Source organism: Bos grunniens, chromosome 2 (assembly GCF_055505025.1).
Source record: "Bos grunniens cultivar Pamir isolate PY7600 chromosome 2, Bosgru_T2T1.0, whole genome shotgun sequence".
NCBI classification, from domain to species: Eukaryota; Metazoa; Chordata; class Mammalia; order Artiodactyla; family Bovidae; genus Bos; species Bos grunniens.
This window is the reverse complement of record NC_141166.1, coordinates 45,609,409-45,630,185: the sequence shown is the minus strand read 5'-3', so window position 1 is coordinate 45,630,185 and position 20,777 is coordinate 45,609,409. Positions and strand designations below refer to the sequence as shown.

Here is a 20,777-nt window from a genome sequence, read left to right as displayed (position 1 = left end):
ACTAAGAAAAGTGTGCAGGTGGGAGCACAGTATAGGAAAGGTGTCAGTAAGCAAGGTAGAGCTACTGACACTTCCTGGTCAGGAATCAGGTCTTCTCACTCATGGTGTTGGATTGATAAGAACTATTTAAATGTCCTTGTACAAATCCCTTAACAAATGAGGCAGCAGCAGTAGTTAAAATTTAGTTTTTCATTAAAAGAAAAAAAAACCTTTTTTATAAAATGAAAGGATTTAACACTGTGAAAATACTTTATATGGGAGGGTTTAATTTCATTAAGAAGTGACAAACATTCAGAGAACTGCTATTTCATTTCCTTCAACATGCTAATAGATTTATCCCAGAATAAGCAATGTTTTCCTCCATTTCAGGCTTCCACAATCTAACTAGAAAAGCGGACCATTAGATGGCTTGGAATGTGGAGATCCACAATCTAGGAGTGGAGCCCAACCTGGAGTCCAGATTTCCTTAGCGAGCAATAATCTTTACTTTTATTTTTGCACCATCAAGCAAGCCTCTGGTTGTTGTTCAGTTGCTCAGTTGTGTCCGACTCTTTGCAACCCCATTGCCTGCAACATGCCAGCCTGCCCTGTCCTTCATCATTTCCTGGAGTTTGCTCAGACTCATGTCCATTGAATTGTTGATGCTATCCAACCATCTCATCTTCTCCCCTTCTCCTCCTGTCTTCAGTCTTTCCCAGCATCAGGGTCTTTTCCATTGAGTCGGCTCTTTGCATCAGGTTCAGCTTCAGAATCAGTGCTTCCAATGGATATTCAGGGTTGATAAACCTTTAGGATTGACTAAAGCATGCATTAGGATTGATAAGCCTCTGTTAACATCCCAAATAAAACATTAATTGATATGAGAAAACACATTAAGAATTATTAGGAGTTGAACCTGATGTCATGAAGCCTGATGCCATGGAGATAGCGCCAGTTCTTCCAGGTGTTCCACTTTCTTTGTAATCTGATTTTATCAAGGAAGTCAGAAGCAGCAGGTCAGTGGCAGTCAGAGTGTAGAGAATCTATCTCCCCAGATGCTCATGCTAGTAATTACTTACACATGGCAAGGTGAGTATGCTTACTTTCCCATACTGCATTTTTGTTGATTCAAATAAGGCTAGAATTAGTATTAGTGAAATGAATTGTTTAAAATGTGAATTGTTAGAGACATAAAAAGGTATTTCTTCCTCCTGAAACAATCATTTAACTTTATTTGGTGTTAGTAAGTCCCAGGCATATAGCTATACATAGAATTGAGATGTTGTAAACTTTCTATCAGATTGTACCTAACCAAGATCATTTTCCTGTAGTCTTTATTATTTGGAAACATGTCCCTGATCTCTGTGACTAATTGGTTGTACACCTTCACACTAGATATTTAACCTGTTGGGTTGAGGTTTCCTTTAACATGAATAATATGATAATTAAAATTGATACAAATAACAGGATAATTTTCAAAGTTCCTATTTTGCTTATATTTCACAATTCCTATGTGAAAATATAGCAATCGATCTTGAAAGTACACATTTACATATTATTATGCTAATACATTAAGTGGTATACTAAAATTGAGATCGTTCTAAAGGCAAAAACATGCAAAGCTGAACATGGTAATTTGGTACCAAATAAATGCCCCTTATATATGTATACACTCTTTCATCTAGGTGAAGACATTTTTCCCACTTACTCTTTACATGTATAAAAAAAAATTGTTCTTATGCATGACTTAGGCAGAATTTGTATGATTAAGAGCTTGAGCTCTAACTGAGATAAATCCAAATTCAGATTCTTACTCTGCTCTTTACTGGCTGCATGAGATCTGGTCAAATAACTTGACCTCTCTAGCAAATATTCTTCTTTAAATAAAAATCTTTTGCTTTTTGCCAGGGAATTTTCTGGGGCTCCAGTGGTTAGGATTCAGGGCTTTCACTGCCATGGCAGGGGTTCAGTCCCTGGTTGGGGAACTAAGATCTTGCAAGCCCCGCAGTGCAACCAAATAAATATTTAGTAGCCATGTCAGAAGACTGTTACAGAGGGATAGTTTTTTGCTGTTTTTATAGACACCACCGGAAGATAATACACTTCCTCAAACCTGGGAACCAATGGAACTAATACTGGAATAACGATAGTTAATCTAATTATATTAAACCAAAAAACCCCTTTTCTACTAAGCTACATTAAAGATATATTTGGCTTCTGTAGCATAACAATAAAACATGAATATGGTTACTAATAGAAGTCTACGATAGTCAAAAAATGTCAGTATTAAAGTGACTTAACAAAATTCCTGCTGATTTTATACCTGGCAGTTTCTGATTTGCACAGTTTGGATGCGTGTGTGTGTGTGTGTGTGTGTGTGTGTGTGTGTGTGTGCGCGCGCGTGCTCAGTCGTGTCCGACTCTTTGCAACCGCATGGATGGTAGCCCGCTTGGCTCCTCTGTACCTGGGATTCTCCAGGCAAGAGTACTGGAGTGGGTTACCATTTCCTTCTCCAAAAGTTTGCAAAACAATCACTTGTGAAATGAAACCTGATTCTAATTAGTGGCTTTTTTAATAAAACATTAATTGAATACCCTTGCTCATACATACTGTTAAAATGTCATTTTTCCTCCCTTTTAAGAATAGAAGGTTTGGTGTGTTTGTGTAGTTGCTCAGTCGTGTCCGACTCTTTGTGACCCTATGGATTGTAGCTTGCCAGGTTCCTCTATCCATGGGGATTTTCCTGGCAGGAACATTGGAGTGGGTTGCCATGCCCTCCTCCAGGGGATCTTCCCAACGCAGGAATCGAAGTGGGATCTCCTGCATGGCAGGTGGATTCTTTACCAGCTGAGGTACCAGGGAAGCCCAGAAGATATGGTAGTATATAACAAAGATTAATATTTCTCCTTATAAGCAACTGATTTTTCAAAACTGTAACATTGGCCAACCCAGTACACCAAAATAATTTTTATAAACAGATTTAAATGTTATCAGAAGTTCCCAGATAGTTTCACTTTGTAGGGCTGTTTGTTCAATTATGTGTATTTTATGTCAATTTAAAATTTGATTTGTACTTTCCTCCTGATAATGCTAAGAAGCATTCCAAAATATTATGCATTGTTGACAACAGTTCCAAAATGGTCATTCTAAATTCAAAGAATATGAAAAAGAAAACATTGGTCATCTATTCATAGAAAAGCTATTATATCATTTTATATAGATTAAAAATCTTAAGTAACTAAAATTTCTACTCTAATAATCTCTAGGTAATCATCACAGCCAGGTTTTATTTTCAGTTTCCAATACAGGAAGATCATCGTCTTACATAAGACCTGGAAAGCAGCTTTATTTAAGAGGAAAATAAAACTTCTTAGCAAATGAAAATATTATGCTCACTTTCTGCCACAAGGTATTTCTGAGCTATCATTTCTGATCTTTCTGGGCTTCTTCCTGCCAGAAATAAATTCCATCTTCACTTTCCCAACCAATTATCTGTCCAAATCTCGATCAGATGTCACTCTTCTACATGCCTTTCTTGGTGGCCACTTCGCTCTCCACAAAAATAACTGCTCCTTTCTCTATGCTTCCTTTCTACCTTAGATTCACATCTTTCTTTGCACTTCAGGATACTGTTGTAACCAATTTTTAATTGAGCATCCCCCATGTGAAAATGTGATCTTTTTGAAGGTAGTCTCCGTATCTTATACATTTTCCCCCCTTCCCTCCACCCCAGCAGAGACCCTGGTACATGGTAGAAGTGAAGTCAAGTCGCTCAGTCGTGATGAAGGGTCGGACGACTCTTTGCGACCCCATGGACTGTAGCTTACAAGGCTCCTCTGTCCATGGAATTTTCCAGGCAAGAGTACTGGAGTGGGTTGCCATTTCCTTCTCCAGGCGATCTTCCCGACTTAGGGATTGAACCTGGGTCTCCCGCATTGCGGGCAGACACTTTACCATCTGAGCTACCAGGGAAGCCATGGTAGGAGGTCAGCCTTATTCCTTGGACTGACTTCTTCAACATTTAGAGTATATTTTGAGCCTAACTTTAAAATTAGGAAGTTTGTTGCCAAACAGAAAAGAAATTTCTTAACACTTTGATGAGGTAGAAATAAGGATTAACGTGTTTATGAACAGCATTACTATGGCAAGACAACATAGATAACCCTGTACTGGTCTGCAGGTCCTGAACACTGCACTATCTGGTTCCCAAATTCCAGCTGTAAAACAGCTCCAATCATTTCTCCAAGCAAATCTTAGGAGCAAACAAGTCCACGTAAGGCCTCTGTCTCTGGTGTAACTAAAATGGAGGAAAATGGACTATTGAAAGGGACCTGCTACTTTTTTAGACAAGACAAATGATGGGAGGTAGGAAAGCACTATGTTTTAAAAGGACTTAAGTCTTCTAGGTTTCTGTTGGCCTCTTATGCTCTTCCTGTTTGGAGAGTAAGATCTAACCACTTGAGTTACATAAGAGGTTTGGTAAAGATCAATCAGTCTTTGTCTAAGAGACTTGGCCACTGATACTACATCCACCGCATAGGAGAATACCTAAACCATGAATGTATCCTGCACTGGCACCATCATTAAGAATAGGCTTGGAAACAGGACTTGTTGCCACTTCCTTCTTTGTCCTTCATCTAGTAAATAGGCCTCTTTGTGTCTGTGTTAGTTGCTCAGTCAGTGTCCCACTCTTGGCGACCCCATGGAGTCCATCAGGCTTAACTGTCCATGGGATTCTCCAGGCAAACATACTGGAGTGGGTTGCCATTCCCTCCTCCAGGGGATCTTCCCAACCCAGGCATCGAAGCCAGGCTTCCTGCATTGCAGATAGATTCTTTACTGTCTGAGCCACCAGGGAAGCCCTTTACCTTTACTTTAACCACCTAGGTTATGCATACTACGTGTGAGCAGAACAGATTGGGTGAATTAAGAAAAATATTTTCTGTAACTCTGTTCTTAAGGTTCATTCAGAACCATCCAGAACACGAATATAAATTCATCGTTGTCCTTTGAAACACAGGGTCAAGAGGGAGTGCAGGTCCCTAAGGAGTGTGGAACAAAACCACTTTAACAGTACTGGACTGCCTCTGAACTTGTAGAGGACTAATCATTCACATGGTTTAATCCACTGTCAGTCTGGCTCTCAGTTGCAGCCAGGTTACTCTGGTTGTTTCCTAGACCTCTGTAATAGGAAACCTCATATGAGAGATATAGCATTAGAGTCTAATGATGAGACCAAACTGATTTCCTGTTTATTAGAGGCAGAGGTGCTCTGCTTGAGAAATACCAATCCATTAAAGTCACATTTTAAGACATTTAAATATCTGGCATATAATAAATGGATTTAGATAAGTGCTAATGATACAAAAATTTTAGAATGTTTTTAACCTAAAGCTTACTGAAAGGTTTTGTCTGAAGAATTCTTATCTATACACAACTATAAGTATGGGAGAGAGATTCCTGGTTACCATGGAATCTGTATGCTATTTCTAAAGGATTCTGACTTGTCTTTATGTATTTTTTAAATCTTTTATTTATTATATTTTTGGCCACGTTATGCAACTTGTGGGATCTTAGTTCTCCAATCAGGGACAGAGCCCTGGCCCCCAGCATTGCAAGCATGGTGTCCTAACCACTGGATCGCTAGGGAACTGCCCTGACTTATCTTTAAAACAAAGTACTTCACTTAAAATATTTCAACAAGTTCTTAATAACTGGCAACATCTACATGTTTTAATGAATACTTACAAAGAACATTATTACAGTTACAGAATCACATTTTTACCAAACACAGATCGTATTTCTGATTTTTTCAGTTAAAATTGATTCCTTTTTAGGTGCTTTTTTTTAAATGCTAACTTTAAAAAGTGAAGTTTCTCCCTCAGAAATAAAAATCTGAACAATTACTGAACTTTTAATACATACTTTTATAGGACTTCAAAAGCAAATCGTAATTCAAACCAATACCTTTAGAAAAGAAATTAAAAACTCAGTTTAATTTCAAAGGTTTTCATAAGGTAGAGAATGCAGGATATGTTTTATATTTAATAAACACAACTGTTGTATAATAAATACAAAGTAAAAAGACGGTGATAACACTATCATCAAGGGTGAAACAGTATATTAACTTTAATCTAAAACACTGCTTCCTGTATCTGTATTGGTGTTAGCTGAGTATTCTCTATTGATTTTATTTATAGAAGGAATCTCTGTAGGCAAATTTATCTTTCACTTTCATGCCCCCACATGGGAAGTCGTAGGTGAATATCTGTAGGAATACAATTTATTGTCTGCTCCTCCACTCAGAAGTAACTGCATAAAGCAAGAGGGGAAAAAACAAACACAGAAGTAAACACAATTATTTCATATGATAGCTAAACCTAATTAAACTATCAGTAGATATTCTGATTACAGAAAGAATTACAGATGAGCAATTAACTTGCATTGACAGTTAATACTCAGATGGGCCAACTGCATCAAATTTCACTAAAGCACACACACACATACACACATATATATACACAGTATATTAAAACTTTAAAAGCAATGATTTTAATTTGGCTGAGGCATAATATGCTATCATACTTTCTATGAAGTAGAATTTGCTAAGGAATGTAATAAAATGAATTTTGAAGGGTAATATAGTTTTACCTATTTAAGAAAATCAAGTTTGTAAAGAACAGCACATTAATTGTTTATAGATAAGTGGGTATTACAGATTTTTCAAATAGCCCTAGGACCTATATTTAGAAAGAGTTCTTAGGCAGTAAAATAACTAAATTGTAATTCTTTAAGTACATTTTATAATATAGCCATATTATGTAATATTTTTCTAAGTAGGAAATACTTTGACACAATTAGTCTGAAGCAGCAAGTTTATGGACTTAAAAATTTTATTAAAAATACTCTTGAGAAAAAAAACTGCTTCAAAATATTCAAATTCTTCTACTCCTAATAGTAAAGGATACTTTTTTCTTCTTTAAATGATGAGGTTTTATGAGTATTAACTTAGAATACAGAATTATAAATATCAGATACATTGAAACTCATAACTATGTGAACACAACAAATTATGCTAATAATGTAGTTTCCTCTCTATCAAATAACTGATAAATTCTTACCCCTGAGTCTGTCCAGTCTACACTCAGAACTTTGTCTTCATGAGCAGCCAGATCATAGAGAGGAGCCTTACAACTAAAGATGAAAATATTAACGTGTTATATGCATTTCATAGTATTAAACAAATATATGTGCATAATCACTTATACTCTTCTGAAAATTTCAGTTTGCCATCCTTGTCCCAATAACCACTTAATCTTAAAATTCTGAGTATATTCTTGACTATCTCCTCATGTATCATTAACAGATTATGGGTTTGGTTACTGCTTCTCCATTCTACTTGTAGAAATATGTAAATAAATTATATATACATTCTCTTGGAGGCCCTTTGCATATATTATTATTATAGCCCTAACTAAAGAAAGGAATTTTTAAATTTTTATCTTTAAAAAGTATATATTTTTATTTAATTTCCTATTAACATAATTTCTAATTTGATCAGTTTCATTCATTTAGGCCACTTGCCTTCCAATTCTGTGTCATATTTATATTAAGGCTCAGGATTCTTTTTTGCTATTTTATATAACGAGGTGAGAAAGATGGATTTCATAAACTTGTGTATGTTATTTTTTGGCAAAAGATAAACTATCACAAATTCACCCAGAATGCAAAAGGTAACATACTGAGAAAATTCCTTTGATCCTGGCCTTCCTTTTTGATACCAATTATGTATCATTTCAGGGCATATGACCAAGAACATTTTTTTCACCATTCTGCTTTTGGATAGTCATTTCAGTGTTCATTTTCTTTGTATTCAACAGGCAAATGATATACATCTTTTATTAATCATAAACAGGAATTACCTTCTGGTATCCCACAGCTTAACCATGTTATCTAAAGAACCAGAAATGAGCTGCTGTTCATGGGTAGGAGACCACTTTACTGATGTTACCCAACCTGTATGTGAGGTTAGGGACAGCGACACCAAAGAACCATCTGAACAAAACAGATAACGATTATTAAATTTTAGAAAAGAGAAGTAGGCAGAACACCTCCCCCACCCCCCACATCAAATTTGTAGAAAATTATCTTTCATACACAGCTCTAGAGAGAAGAGAAATTGATGTTATTCATCCATGTTTTCCTCTGGAGATTTATATAACTCACCTTTAGTTCTGGGATCCCACAGTCTGATATGCCTATCTGTACTTCCAGATGCTAAACGTTTACAAAGTGGAGAATAGGAGATACAATTAAACACTTTATTTCCTGTCTGGGAAGGGAAAAAAAAAGGAAAGACCATGTAACCAGAGTAGGCTAAAAGTGATCATCTCTGAGAAGTTTACCACTTAAAAGCTCAAAGTTAAAATAAGTAATTTTTTTTTTTTAAAAGCTCTATCAGAGAAGCACTGAATTTAAAGCTCAAAGTTAAAATAAGTAATTTTTTTTTTTTAAAAAGCTCAATCAGAGAGCACTGAATTTGTAAGTCTTACCAAAGTTGACTTTAGACTGCCAGACTCAACATCCCATACTTTAATTGTGTGGTCCCAAGACGCACTGCAGATTTCTTCAGCATCTGACCATAGAACTGAGGAAATTGCTTCCTTGTGGCCAGAGAGGGTCACAATGGGAGTCTAGAAATGAAAAGACACCCAAAAGGGAAAGCATTTTCAGTTCAGAGTAATCAGAACAATCATAGTAGTTATTACTTCTGAAACCCATATGACAGATATTCTGTCAGGTGCTTTAGCCCTCCTGTCCTGCCCTATTTCATCTTTACAGCGACCCTCTAAGAGACACTTCAGTTGAGAAAGATAACTTGCCCAAGGTCATGCTGCTTAAAGATGGCAGATTTGAGTTTGAACCCAAATATTACTCCAAAATTTGTAGTCTTTCCACAAGATTCTGTTACTACCCCATCTGCTCTACTTTTCATTTTCAGGAATATTGACACTAAATTTTCTCAGTTGACAAACATGTCACATGTAGAAGCTAGGAGAAAAAGCCCTGGGAGCAGAAAGATGTAGGTTTGAGTTAACGTGCTGCCATTTTCTACATGACTCTTCCAGGTTAATTAATTTCAATAAGTTATTCTCACCACCTCATTTCTTCAGCATCCAATCTTTAAATAATGTCCCTGGTTCATTTATTAAAACTCCAAAATCTCTAACATCCCTCTCAAATTAAAATCCTCAAACTAGGTAAGATATCTGTATTAAACACAAGGAAAATGTAAAAGAAAGAGGGAAAGAGCTCTGAAATGAGGGATAGTCTATCTACTTTTTAAACTCTTGTTACATTTCACTTCCTTACATGTTAAGGGAATTACACCAGATTAGACATCAGCAAAGTTTTCTGATAAAGGTCCAGAAAGAAAAATTTTTTAGCCTTTCCAGGCCACATACAGTCTCTTTTGCAAATTCCTCTTTGTTTTTAAAGCCTATTAAAAATGTAAAAATCCCTCAGCTCTCTATAGCACAAAAATAGGCCAGAGTGAGAGCTCCTACTGGGCTGTTATTTGCCACCTCCTGTACCAAATGATCCCTAACATCTCTTTTCCAGCTCTAAAATTTTCCTGGAAGTAGTAAAGGAACCTGATAGAGAAGTGAGGAACAGAGCAGCCTCTGTTGTGATCCAAAACAAAAGGTAACAGAGATCATCAGAGGTTCCAGGATAGGAAATGACATGTAAAATGATGGGTAGACTTAAATGAATAAGCAATTACATTCCTAGGTATGGAATTGGAATTGAAAAATGAAGACTTTTCAAGAAAAATGAAAACTTAGGTTCATACAAAAAACTGCCCACAAGTGTTTCTAGCAGTTTTATTCATAACTGTCAAACCAGAAACAACCCAAATATCCTTCAACTGGTGAATGATTAAACCAACTGTTGTATAATATATCCATACAATAGAATGCTACTCAGAATTTAAAAGGAATAAACCATGATATGGGGGCTTCCCCGGTGGCTCAGACAGTAAAGAATCTGCCTGCAGTGTGGGAGACTTGGGTTTGATCCCTCAGCTGGGAAGATCTCCTGGAGGAGAGCATGGCAACCTGCTCCAGTATTCTTGCCTAGAGAATCCCTATGGACAGAGTAGCCTGGCGGGCTACAGTCCATGGGGTTGCAAAGAGTTGGACACTACTGAGCGACGAGGCACAGCACAAACCATGATATACCCAATAACTTGGATGAATCTTTGTTTTTTCCCTCAAATATATTATGTGGGAAAAAAAAAACCTTGATGCCAAAGGCTACTTACTGTGTGATCCTACTTATATGATATTCTAGAAAAATTCTAGGAATGAAGATTAGATAGTAGTTGTTAAGAGTATATAAATAGAGAGAAAAGGTTGACTACAAATGGGCAACATGAGTTTTAGGGGATGGCAAACTGTTCCATATTTTGAATATGTATTAGTTACATATTATATGTATTTACCAAAACTCAAAAGCTATACACCAAAAAGAGTGAATTTTCTTGTTTTTGTTGTTTAGTTGCTAAGTTGTATCTGACTCTGTGAACTCACGGACTATAGCCCGCCAGGCTCCTCCATCTATGCAATTTCTCAGGCAAGAACACTGAAATGGATTGCAATTTTCTTCACCAGGGCATCTTCCTGACCCAGGGACTGAACTTGTGTCTCCTGCAGTGGCAGGCAGATTCTTTACCGCTGAGCCACCAAGGATGTACATTTTTTTAAAAAGAGGTAGAAAAAAAAAAAAAAAAGGTAGAAAAGTCAACTTTGGCACTGTTAACTGCAAACAAACTTTAGTAGAATGAAAATGAAAGTGACTCAGTTGTGTCCAACTCTGCAACCCCGTGGCCTATACAGTCCATGGAATTCTCCAGGCCAGAATACTGGAGTAGGTAGCCTTTCCCTTCTCCAGGGGATCTTCCCAACCCAGGGACTAAGCCCAGGTCTATTATTATTATTCTACTATTTAGTAGAATAATACTGGAGAAAAGCCATTTTGAGAGAAAATGTGGAAAAAACCTTATCGTATGTTAATGTATTAATATGAAACAAATGGCCATTAAATGAACTGATTGAGAGTGTTACTTGTGTTAAGAGAAGTCAAATACTAGAAAGAAATCTAGAGAGAAGATAACTATTTTTGAAATTTGTCTTACTTTAGTCTTCATAACCCAACTTTTCCTATTATTTCTGATTTTCACTTCAAATAGCTCTTCTACCTTTTCTCTGCATTCACAATTTGGCTAACTGTTACAAGAGTCCTAGCTTTTTGGTCTGTCTTAGCTTTTGACATGCCTTCTTCACTAAGCTTAATCATTTCCAGCTTTTGATTTAAAATGTGAGACATGAGACACTGCCTTTCCCTTCAACACCTAGAGTGCACTGTGGGGTTTTTAACTGGCCTGATTTCAATATTGTTGAATCTCAGGAATAGGGAGGCCCAAGGAGGGAGACAAATGGGGCAGCGGTTTGTCAGTAGAGCAGTCAGGACATACACATTTACTGATTAAGTTCACTGTCTTACAGAGGCATGGTTCATGGCAGCCCAAAGCCATTACAATGGTAACGTCAAAGACCACTGATCAGGACTTCCCTGGTGATGCAGTGCATAGCAATTTGCCTGCCAATGCAGAAGACATGGGTTTGATCCCTAATCTGGGAAGATTCCACATGCTGCAGAGCAGCTAAGCCCGTGCGCCACAACTACTGAGCCTGCGTGCTGCAACTACTGAAGCCTGTTCACCTACAGCCTGTACTCCACAACAGGAGAAGACCCTGCAGACACAATAAAGAGTAGCCCTCTGCTCGTCGCAACTAGAGAAAGCCTGATCAGCAACAAAGACCCAGGGTAACCATAAATAAATAAATAAAATTCTATAATAAAGATCACAGATCACAATAATAATAATAATTTAAAAGTCTGAGGATTTCTCATGTGGTCCAGTGGTTAAGGAGAGTGGAGGACAGGAAATCCTGGCATGCTGCAGTCCATGAGGTCGCAAAGAGTCAGGTATGACTGAGTGACTGAAAAACCAGTGGTTAAGATGCTGCGCTTCCAATGCAGGGGTTGCAGATTGGATCCCTGGTCGGGGAGCTAGGGTCTCACATGCTGTTTGGTGCAGCCAAAAAATAAATACATTAATTTTTAAAAAAATGTCTGAGATATTGTGAGATTTATTGATATCAAAGTGTGACACAGACACGAAGTGAATAAATGCTGTTGGAAATATACCAACAAACCTGCTTGATACATAATTGCCACAGAGCTTCAATTTATAAAAAACATATTATCTGCAAAGTGCAATAAAAATGAGGTATGCCCGTATACATGAAGTATAAAACTGCTACTGCTAAGTCACTTCAGTCGTGTCCGACTCTGTGCGACCCCATAGATGGCAGCCCACCAGGCTCCCCCATCCCTGGGATTCTCCAGGCAAAAACACGGAGTGGGTTGCCATTTCCTTCTCCAGGGCATGAAAAGTGAAAAGTGAAAGTGAAGTCGCTCAGTCGTGTCCGACTCTTAGCGACCCCATGGACTGCAGCCCACCAGGCTCCTCCATCCATGGGATTTTCCAGGCAAGAGTACTGGAGTGGGATGCCATTGCCTTCTCCCAGTATAAAACTCTAAGTGATGTAAGTCAGAAGAATGATCACTTTCAGGAGGCTACTGATTTCAAGGGAGCCTAGAGAGAGTCTTCTAGGAGGTGTTGGTAATTCTTGATGTTTTGCTTTGGATAGTGATTACTTGCGTATACACAACTAAAAATTCATTGAGCTGCATACTTCACTATATGTATGCCAACTTTTAATTAATATAAAGATTTTTAAAAAGCTACCTTATGAGTAAAGAATTTTGATAATTCAAGAAGTCTTTTTCTACTCAAGATATATTCTTTAAAGGTTGATTAGGTATATGCATCAATAAATTGGCACTGGCACATTATCCAATTGATAAGGCATTTATAGTTTTAATTTGTCCTATGAGAAAAATGATAAGGAAGCTGAGTTGTGAATCATTCCACTTGCAATTCAGCAGTCTGTGTTTAAATGTATACATTGTAAATCACTACTTCCAATTGAAAACAGTAAGTGCTACTACTTATTGCAGTTTACCTGAGTTTGATGAATCATTTGTGATCATACTTTATTCCTCATTTTCAACAGCTTTATAAGCTATCTTTTTATTGGTGACTATAAGAATTAAGGTGCAAATGTGTACCTAATTCACTGCATATCAATTAAAGCTGTGAGATAATGAAAGAAAAAAATTTGATTTCCTACATCTGACTCAGTATTGTTCCTCTCATTAAGTATATTAATTCAGGTCAGATCATAATAAATATCCTTCTAAAGGAACAGAGCAAATATGAATGAACTTTCTGAGTGTAATTTAATTGGCTATACTAGTGAAATGATAGAATAAAAACTTCAGAACTCTTGATTCCTAGTGATTTAGGAGATGTACTAGAATTACATCTTCGATGTATGAAACGTTAATATTATTACTACTTTTTAAATTGAAGTATAGTTGATTTATAATGTTTGTTAGTTTCTGGTATATAACAAAGTGATTCAGTACATATTCTTTTTCAGATTCTTTTCCATTATAGTTTATTACAAGATATTGAATATAGTTTCCTGTCCTATACAGTTAAGACCTTGTTGTTATATATAGTAGTCGGTTATCGGCTAATCCTAAACTCCTAACGTGTCCCCCCCAGCCATCACCTTTTCCCTTTTGGTAACCATAACTTTGTTTTTTATGTCTGTGAAACATTATCATTAAACAGTTAGGTAATGAGATACTTAACTTTGTGCAAGCTCTAACAATTAAAAGATCTTACTTTAAAATTCACCATGAGATCAAATAAAATAGCTAAATAACCTACCAATCTGTAAGCCTAGCTTTTTGCTGTTGTTTAGTTGCCAAGTGGTGTCCAACTCTTTACACCCCATGGACTACAGCACGGCAGGTCTCCCTGTCCCTCACCATCTCCGGGAGCTTGCCCAAGTTCATGTCCATTGAATCGGTAATGCCATCCAGCTATCTCATTCTCTGTTGCCATCTTCTCCTTCTGCCTTCAATCTTTCCTAGCATCAGGGTTTTTTCCAATGAGTTGGCTGTTCACATCAGGTGGCCAAAGTATTGGAAATTCGGCTTCAGCACCAGTCCTTCCAATGAGTATTCAGGGTTGATTTAAGATTGACTGGTTTGATCTCCTTGCTGTCCACAGGACTCTCAAGAGTCTTCTCTAGCACCACAGTTCGAAAGCATCAATTCTTCAACCTTCCTAATGGTTCAGCTCTCATGTTAGTATATGACTACTGGAAAGACCATAGCCTTATACAGACCCTTATCGGCAAAGTGATATCTTTGCTTTTTAACACACTGTCTACATTTGTCATAGCTTTCCTGCCAAGAAGCAACCATCTTCTAATTTCATGGCTACAGGCACCATCTGCAGTGAGCTCAAGAAGAGAAAATCTGTCACTGCTTCCACATTTTCCCCTTCTGTTTGCCATGAACTGATGGGACTGGATGCCATGATCTCAGTTTTTTAATACTGAGTTTTAAGCTGGCTTTTTTAGTCTCTTCCTTCACCCTCATCAAGAGGCTCTTTAGTTCCTCTTTGCTTTCTGCCATTAGAGTCGTATCATCCGCATATCTGAGGTTGTTGATATTTCTCTCAGTAATCTTGATTCCAGCTTAAAACTCATCCAGCCTGGCATTTTGCACGATGTGCTCTGCATGTAAGTTAAATAAACAGGGTAACAATAAACAGTTTTGTTGTACTCCTTTCTCAATCCTGAACCAGTCATTTGTTCCATACAAGAATCTGTTACTTCTTGACCCACATACAGGTTTCTCAGGAGACAGGTAAGATGGTCTGTTCCCATCTCTTTAAGAATTTTCCACAGTTTATTGTGATCCACAGTCAGAGGCTTTAGTGTAGTCTATGAAACAGAGGTAGATATTTTTCTGGAATTCCCTTGCTTTCTCAATGATCCAGCAAATGTTGGCAGTTTGATCTCTGAGGTTCCTCTGCCTTTTCTAAACCCAGCTTGAACATCTGGAAACTCTCCGTTCACGTACTGCTGAAGCCTAGCTTGAAGGATTTTGAGTATAATCTTACTAGTAGCATGGGAGATGAGTGCAATTTTACAATAGTTTGAACATTCTTTAGTATTGCCTTTCTTGGGAATTGGGATGAGGATTGACCTATTCCAGTCCTGTGGCCATTGCTGGGTTTTCCAAATTTCCTGACATACTGAGTGCAGCACTTTTATAGCATCATCTTTTAGGATTTTAAATAGCTCTGCTGGAATTCCATCACTTGCACTAGCTTTATTGGCAGTAGTGCTTCCTAAGGCCCACTTGACTTCACACTCTAGAGTATCTGGCTCTAGGTGAGCGACCACACCATCGTGGTTATCAGGGTTATTAAGATCTTTTTTGTACAGTTCTTCTGTGTGTTCTTGTCATCTCTTCTTGATCCCTTATGCTTCTGTTAGGTCTTTACCATGCCCATCTTCGGATGAAATGTTACTTTGATATTTCCAGTTTTCTTGAAGGTATCTCTAATTGTTCCCCTTCTGTTGTTTTCCTCTATTTCTTTGTATTGTTCATTGAAAAAGGCCTTCTTGCCTCTGCTGTTCTCTGGAACTCTGCATTTAGTTGGGTGTAACTTTCCCTTTCTCCCTTGCTTTTTTGCTTCTCTTCTTTCCTCTGTTATACACAACCACTTTGCCTTCTTACATTTTTCTTTGGGATGGTTTTGTTTGCTGCCTTCTGTACAATATTACGAACTTCTGTCCACAGTTCTTCAGGCACTCTGTTTATGAGATCTGATCCCCTGAATAAAGCGATGAGGTATGCTGTGCAGGGCCACCCAAGACAGATAGGTCATACTGGAGAGTTGTGACAAAATGTGATCCACTTAAGGAGGGAATGGCAAACCACTCCTGTATACTTGCCGTGAGAATCCCATGAACAGTATAAAAAGCCTAGCTTAATGCCATTATATTCAGTGACTCAAAATGCAGCAGTTTCATAATAAAAATTTAGTAATCTACCGAAAGAAAGTCTAATTATGGTTGAAGTACCAAGACAAAAGGAAACTAAATACAGTAAAGTACCGTCAGTTCTCACAAATACTTACCCGTGTTAGTCCCAACTGCTCTGTTTTCTGTTTCTTTCTTGGTCGATTTGTGGATTCCTCCATTTCATCTTCTTCATCTGTAGGAACTATATCATAGAGAAGTAGATATGATAAGTTTAAAATTTAAAGTAAATATTAATTACAAACAATACCAAAGGATTGTTATATTTCTGGGCATATACTTCATGTTATCTCAACTGGTTAGGAATGAATATTTTTCTTTATTTTGGTTAATGGAAAATCCTATCTAAAAAAATACATGGGTTACCAATCTTCCAAAAGGAGAAAGCAAAAAATAAAGTACACTAAAATCCTAAAATCTAACCAGTTTGGTATCTTATAAAGATTATCATTATGGACCTTCATCAGTTTACCAGATCTATGAAAAGTTGCTTACCACTTTAGTTGTAGGAGAGTTTTGACAAAAAGTGTATTTATATTATAAAGGGAATCATATGGTAAATAAACACGTTAAAAGGACATACATTCCAGCCATCTTTATTTTTCTTGACTGTTTCACTTTTATTTTTACTGCATTAAAAAAAAATTAATTTTATTTATTTATTTTTGGCTATGCTGGGTCTTCATTGCTGCATGGGCTGCATCTCCAGTTGCAGCAAGCAGAGGCTACTCTCTGGTTGCAGTGCGCTGGCTCTAGGGTGTGCGGGCTTCATGAGTTGCAGCTCCTGGGGGCTCCAGAGCACAGGCTCAGTAGTGTGATGCATGGGCTTAGTTGCTCTGCAGCATGGGGAATCTTCCCAGATCAGGGATCGAACCCATGTATCTCCTGCACTGGCAGGTGGATTCTTTACCACTGAGCCACCTGGGAAGACCTATTTCACTTTTCTATCAATAAATTAAAAGTGTTTCTTAGATAGTTTAAAAAAAAAAAAAAAAAACTTTGTTATCCACCATTTGGCTAGGTAGCAAACCCAGATAAACAAACCATAGAGTTTAATGTTTTGTAACTGTTTATAAATGTCATGTGCTTTTCCCAGAATGACTATAAGCATCTGAAGGGTAACAAGTATTCACATATATGTCATCTACCCAGCACTATCAAAAAGTATTTCACAAGAGGAAAAATTCCTCCATAAATGTTCTGCCTCAAAACTGCTTGTTTTAATGAATTTTGGGGGAAAAAAAAACTAAAATGGGTTTATATTTCCTGCCATCTTACACATAATTATTTAAAACTGTTTAGGCTTTTCTTGATTATCTTCCACTCCCTGCCTCTACTTTGTGAACTGAATTTAGGGTGGTGATGGCACTTTAGCCTCCAAGTTGTGTCTGACTCTTGCAACACCATGGACTATAGCCCGCCAGGCTCCTCTGTCCATGGGACTCTCTGGGCAAGGATACTAGAGTGGGTTGCCATTTCCTTCTCCAGGGAATCTTCCTGACCCAGGAATTGAACCTGGGTTTCCTTCATTGCAGGAAGATTCTTTACCAACTGAGCTATGAGGGAAATTGTACAGTAGTAATAGAGCAATTTCCTCAAAAGTTAGCAGAGGTATTCTGTTAACCTGTGCAATAAATAGTTCTGTACTGTTATTCTTTAAAACATACATGGGTTTTCCCCTTCTTTTCTTCTAGAAGTGTCTTCTTACTGTTATCAAAGAACCTTCCCCTATGAGTCCCCCTTTCTCCTCTAATTGTTCCTTCTAATCTATTTTTTCAAAGTAAGAAAGTTCAGTAAAATTGTATTAAAAAAATCATTTAAACTAAGCCACCTTAACTAAGAAATTTCTCTAATACTAAAGTATCAATATGACTCAGAAGGTTAGTTATTTCCAGGTTTCTGAATAAGGGGACTCTGAGAACTAAGGCAGTTAAGTCCCACTGCACCAGACGTGTTCCTGATACTTGCAGGGATTCAGTGACACTGCCCAATAAATAAGGGAGTGGTGGGGCAGAAAGACAGAAATCACTAATTTTTCTCTCTACTATAGTACTTTGTTTTGGGCTTCCCAGGTGGCAATAGTGGTAAAGAACCCATCTGCCAATGCAGGAGATGTAAGAGACCTGGGTTTGATCCCTGAGTCAGGAAGATACCCTGCAGGAGGGCATGACAACCCACTCCAGTATTCTTGCCTGGAAAATCCCATTTGGATTCTGGCGGGCTACAGTCCATGGAGTGCAGAGTCGGACACGACTGAAGCGACTTAGCATGCATATAGTACTTTGTGACCCAAAAGCCATGGTCCAATTTTTATGGCAAATTATGGGCTAAAAAAGTTTTTTTTTACATGACAATTCTTAAAAAGCCACTAAGTAGAAAGTGAAAGTAGAAGAAATATTTCATTTACCTGTAGACCATATCTTTAGCATCTTATCCCAGGAGCCACTGCAAAACTAAAAAAAATATATATGTGAAGGGAAAAACAGGATGAAATATAATCCATCATATTATTTGCCTTTTTCCCCCCCTGCTATTTAATTTGAAACATTTACTTTGCCATGAAATCCTTCCTACTATGGCATCATCTTTCTGCTTGTCTTCCTAGTCTCTGGGAAGTTGTATCCTCCATCTCATGGCAGTTTAAAGAACTACCATTCTTAAGGGGCCTGTACCCTGGTCACGGTTGCTTACATCAGGGTGGGCAACTGACTGACGCTGTGCTAATAAGTCTTTTCCTCCTTCAGAGCCTTTTTTGGGAAAACTTGTGTTCTAGACAATTGAAGTTATTTGTTTCCCAGAGACAGACAGTACAGGGTGTAAAACTTGGGAATACTGAAGGCTAGGTTTTATTGCCATGTAGGGAAACCAGTTTGAGTTGAGAAAATGAAGTCAATATGGGGAGACAAGAGAAGGAGGAGGTGTGCCATATGCAAGCTTCTACTCCCCTGGTTCGAAAACGATCATTGCCCTGCTCATGATGTGATTCATCACTCCTTCCTTGGATCTTTTAAGCTAAAAAATTTCAGGATGAGTTTCTGTCTCTTATAGCCAAGAGACAGGGAACAGTTAATTCCTTAAAGTTTGACTCAACAACATGTAAACCTTCATTATGGCTCAGAATGAATACACATCAATCTTTGAATGCAGAAATGTCCTCTATTATGCTAACTGGCAAAGAACTATTGAAGAAACAGTCTTAAATCTAGAATACTTAATTGTGGTCTGGAGAATTTCCAGATGAAGAGTTTATAACCCGTCTTAAATAAAAACTGTGTTGCCCTCATGGTTTGTTTTAACTTTTACCATTCTGTCATGATACAGAGTAGATTGGCAATAATTGTAAAACAACCTCGATTAACACCAACTTTAGCATATGCCAAGTCTTAGGTGATCCGCTAGACATTTTCATCTGATGACAGCACTATCAGTAGTTGAAGGACTGAAAACGGCAATCACTGTGATTTAAGATGGTTACACAAAGAAATTACTTGTTTACCTGAGTTCTTAAAATTTCTGCAGTTTATGTAAAATTCCAAACCAAAGATACCTAGAGTGAGGGAATGACTCTTGATATGTCTTATTATATGAGTATTTACTTCTGGTTTGAAATCATATTCTTCAGCTGTTATAAAAGTAGGCCAATCACAGTGACTTTATGTAGAAAAGAACTTACTCGCACAAGAATCTCAAATTCTAACTGCACACAGTACTACTAACACAGTAACTACTTACTTTGGTTCCTGTGCTGTCCACAGCGATGGAGTCCACACTGCCAGCATGGCCCCTGCAGCAGTGCAGAGCTTTCACCTTGTTCCTTTCTACATTCCACTCCCATAAGAGAATAGTCTGATCCATAGAGGCACTCAGTAGCAGGCAAGACAAACTGTCTTAAGAAAGGAGAACACAAGAAACAGATTAGTACAAAAATTTTACAGTGTTCTGAAACTAAAGAAATAAGTTTTTTGTGGTTGTTGAGAAAGATGTTAAAAAGGCAAAAGACCTCATGTAGCCACCTTTGAAAAAAAGCTAGCTTATGGTAAAAGGGGAAGATTCTACTATAGGGACTTCCTTGCTGGTCCAGTGTGTTAAAACCCTGCAGCTCCACTGCAGGGGGTGCAGGTTTGATCCCTGGTCAGGGAATTAAGATCCTGCATGCCATGTGGTGCAGGCAAAAAAAAAAAAAAAAAAACCTATTAAAAAGATGCGCATTTAACACACTATTAACTTGACAATGTATATTACAAGACATAATTTTAGGATTCACTTCTACTGATTCATGGATTTTTAAAAAATATGTCTTTTCTTCAACACTGGGTATTTTAGAGTCCCCATAATAACTAAGGCATGAGACATTTCCTATCTTGTCCCAATTCTGCCCAAGCATTGAAAATGGCTTGTTTCCAATCCCTATCTAGGATTCCTTTCAGTTTAGGCAAAGAGTCCTAACCTTTTTTCACCCAGGCCACATCTTTTATAACATCTGTATGTCCCACAATTGTCATTATTGATTTCCCTTCCAAGGACCAGATCCGAGAAGTCTTATCATAAGAACCAGTCAAGATCCTATGAAGAGAAAAAAAAAAAGTCCTATGAAATACAAAAAGCACCTTTTTCAAACCCTGAAATCAATTTTATTTCTAGAGCAATGATAAAGCAAACCTTGAAGATTATATTTTCTAACCTTTAATATAAAGA

General features: G+C 37.5%; 1 protein-coding gene and 1 long non-coding RNA gene across 2 annotated transcripts in view; one reads left to right on the top strand and one right to left on the bottom strand.

Moving 5' to 3' along the window:
* Window positions 1-246: 246 nt before the first annotated feature.
* Window positions 247-20,777, bottom strand: part of WDR12 (WD repeat domain 12) — a 29,040-nt gene continuing 8,509 nt past the window's right edge. Inside the window, exons 5-13 of the mRNA XM_086345706.1 lie at window positions 20,530-20,645; window positions 19,815-19,969; window positions 18,490-18,535; window positions 16,181-16,266; window positions 8,532-8,672; window positions 8,206-8,311; window positions 7,902-8,034; window positions 7,101-7,173; window positions 247-6,291 (exon numbers count right to left, since the gene is read on the bottom strand). Of these exons, the coding sequence (XP_086201832.1) occupies window positions 6,214-6,291; window positions 7,101-7,173; window positions 7,902-8,034; window positions 8,206-8,311; window positions 8,532-8,672; window positions 16,181-16,266; window positions 18,490-18,535; window positions 19,815-19,969; window positions 20,530-20,645 (934 nt within the window). The 3' untranslated portion in view covers window positions 247-6,213. The remainder of the gene's footprint in view (window positions 6,292-7,100; window positions 7,174-7,901; window positions 8,035-8,205; window positions 8,312-8,531; window positions 8,673-16,180; window positions 16,267-18,489; window positions 18,536-19,814; window positions 19,970-20,529; window positions 20,646-20,777) is intronic.
* LOC147378005 (uncharacterized) lies at window positions 10,540-12,174 on the top strand. The gene is made up of 2 exons (XR_015143798.1): window positions 10,540-10,751; window positions 11,547-12,174. It is a non-coding gene; the product is annotated as an uncharacterized LOC147378005 (long non-coding RNA).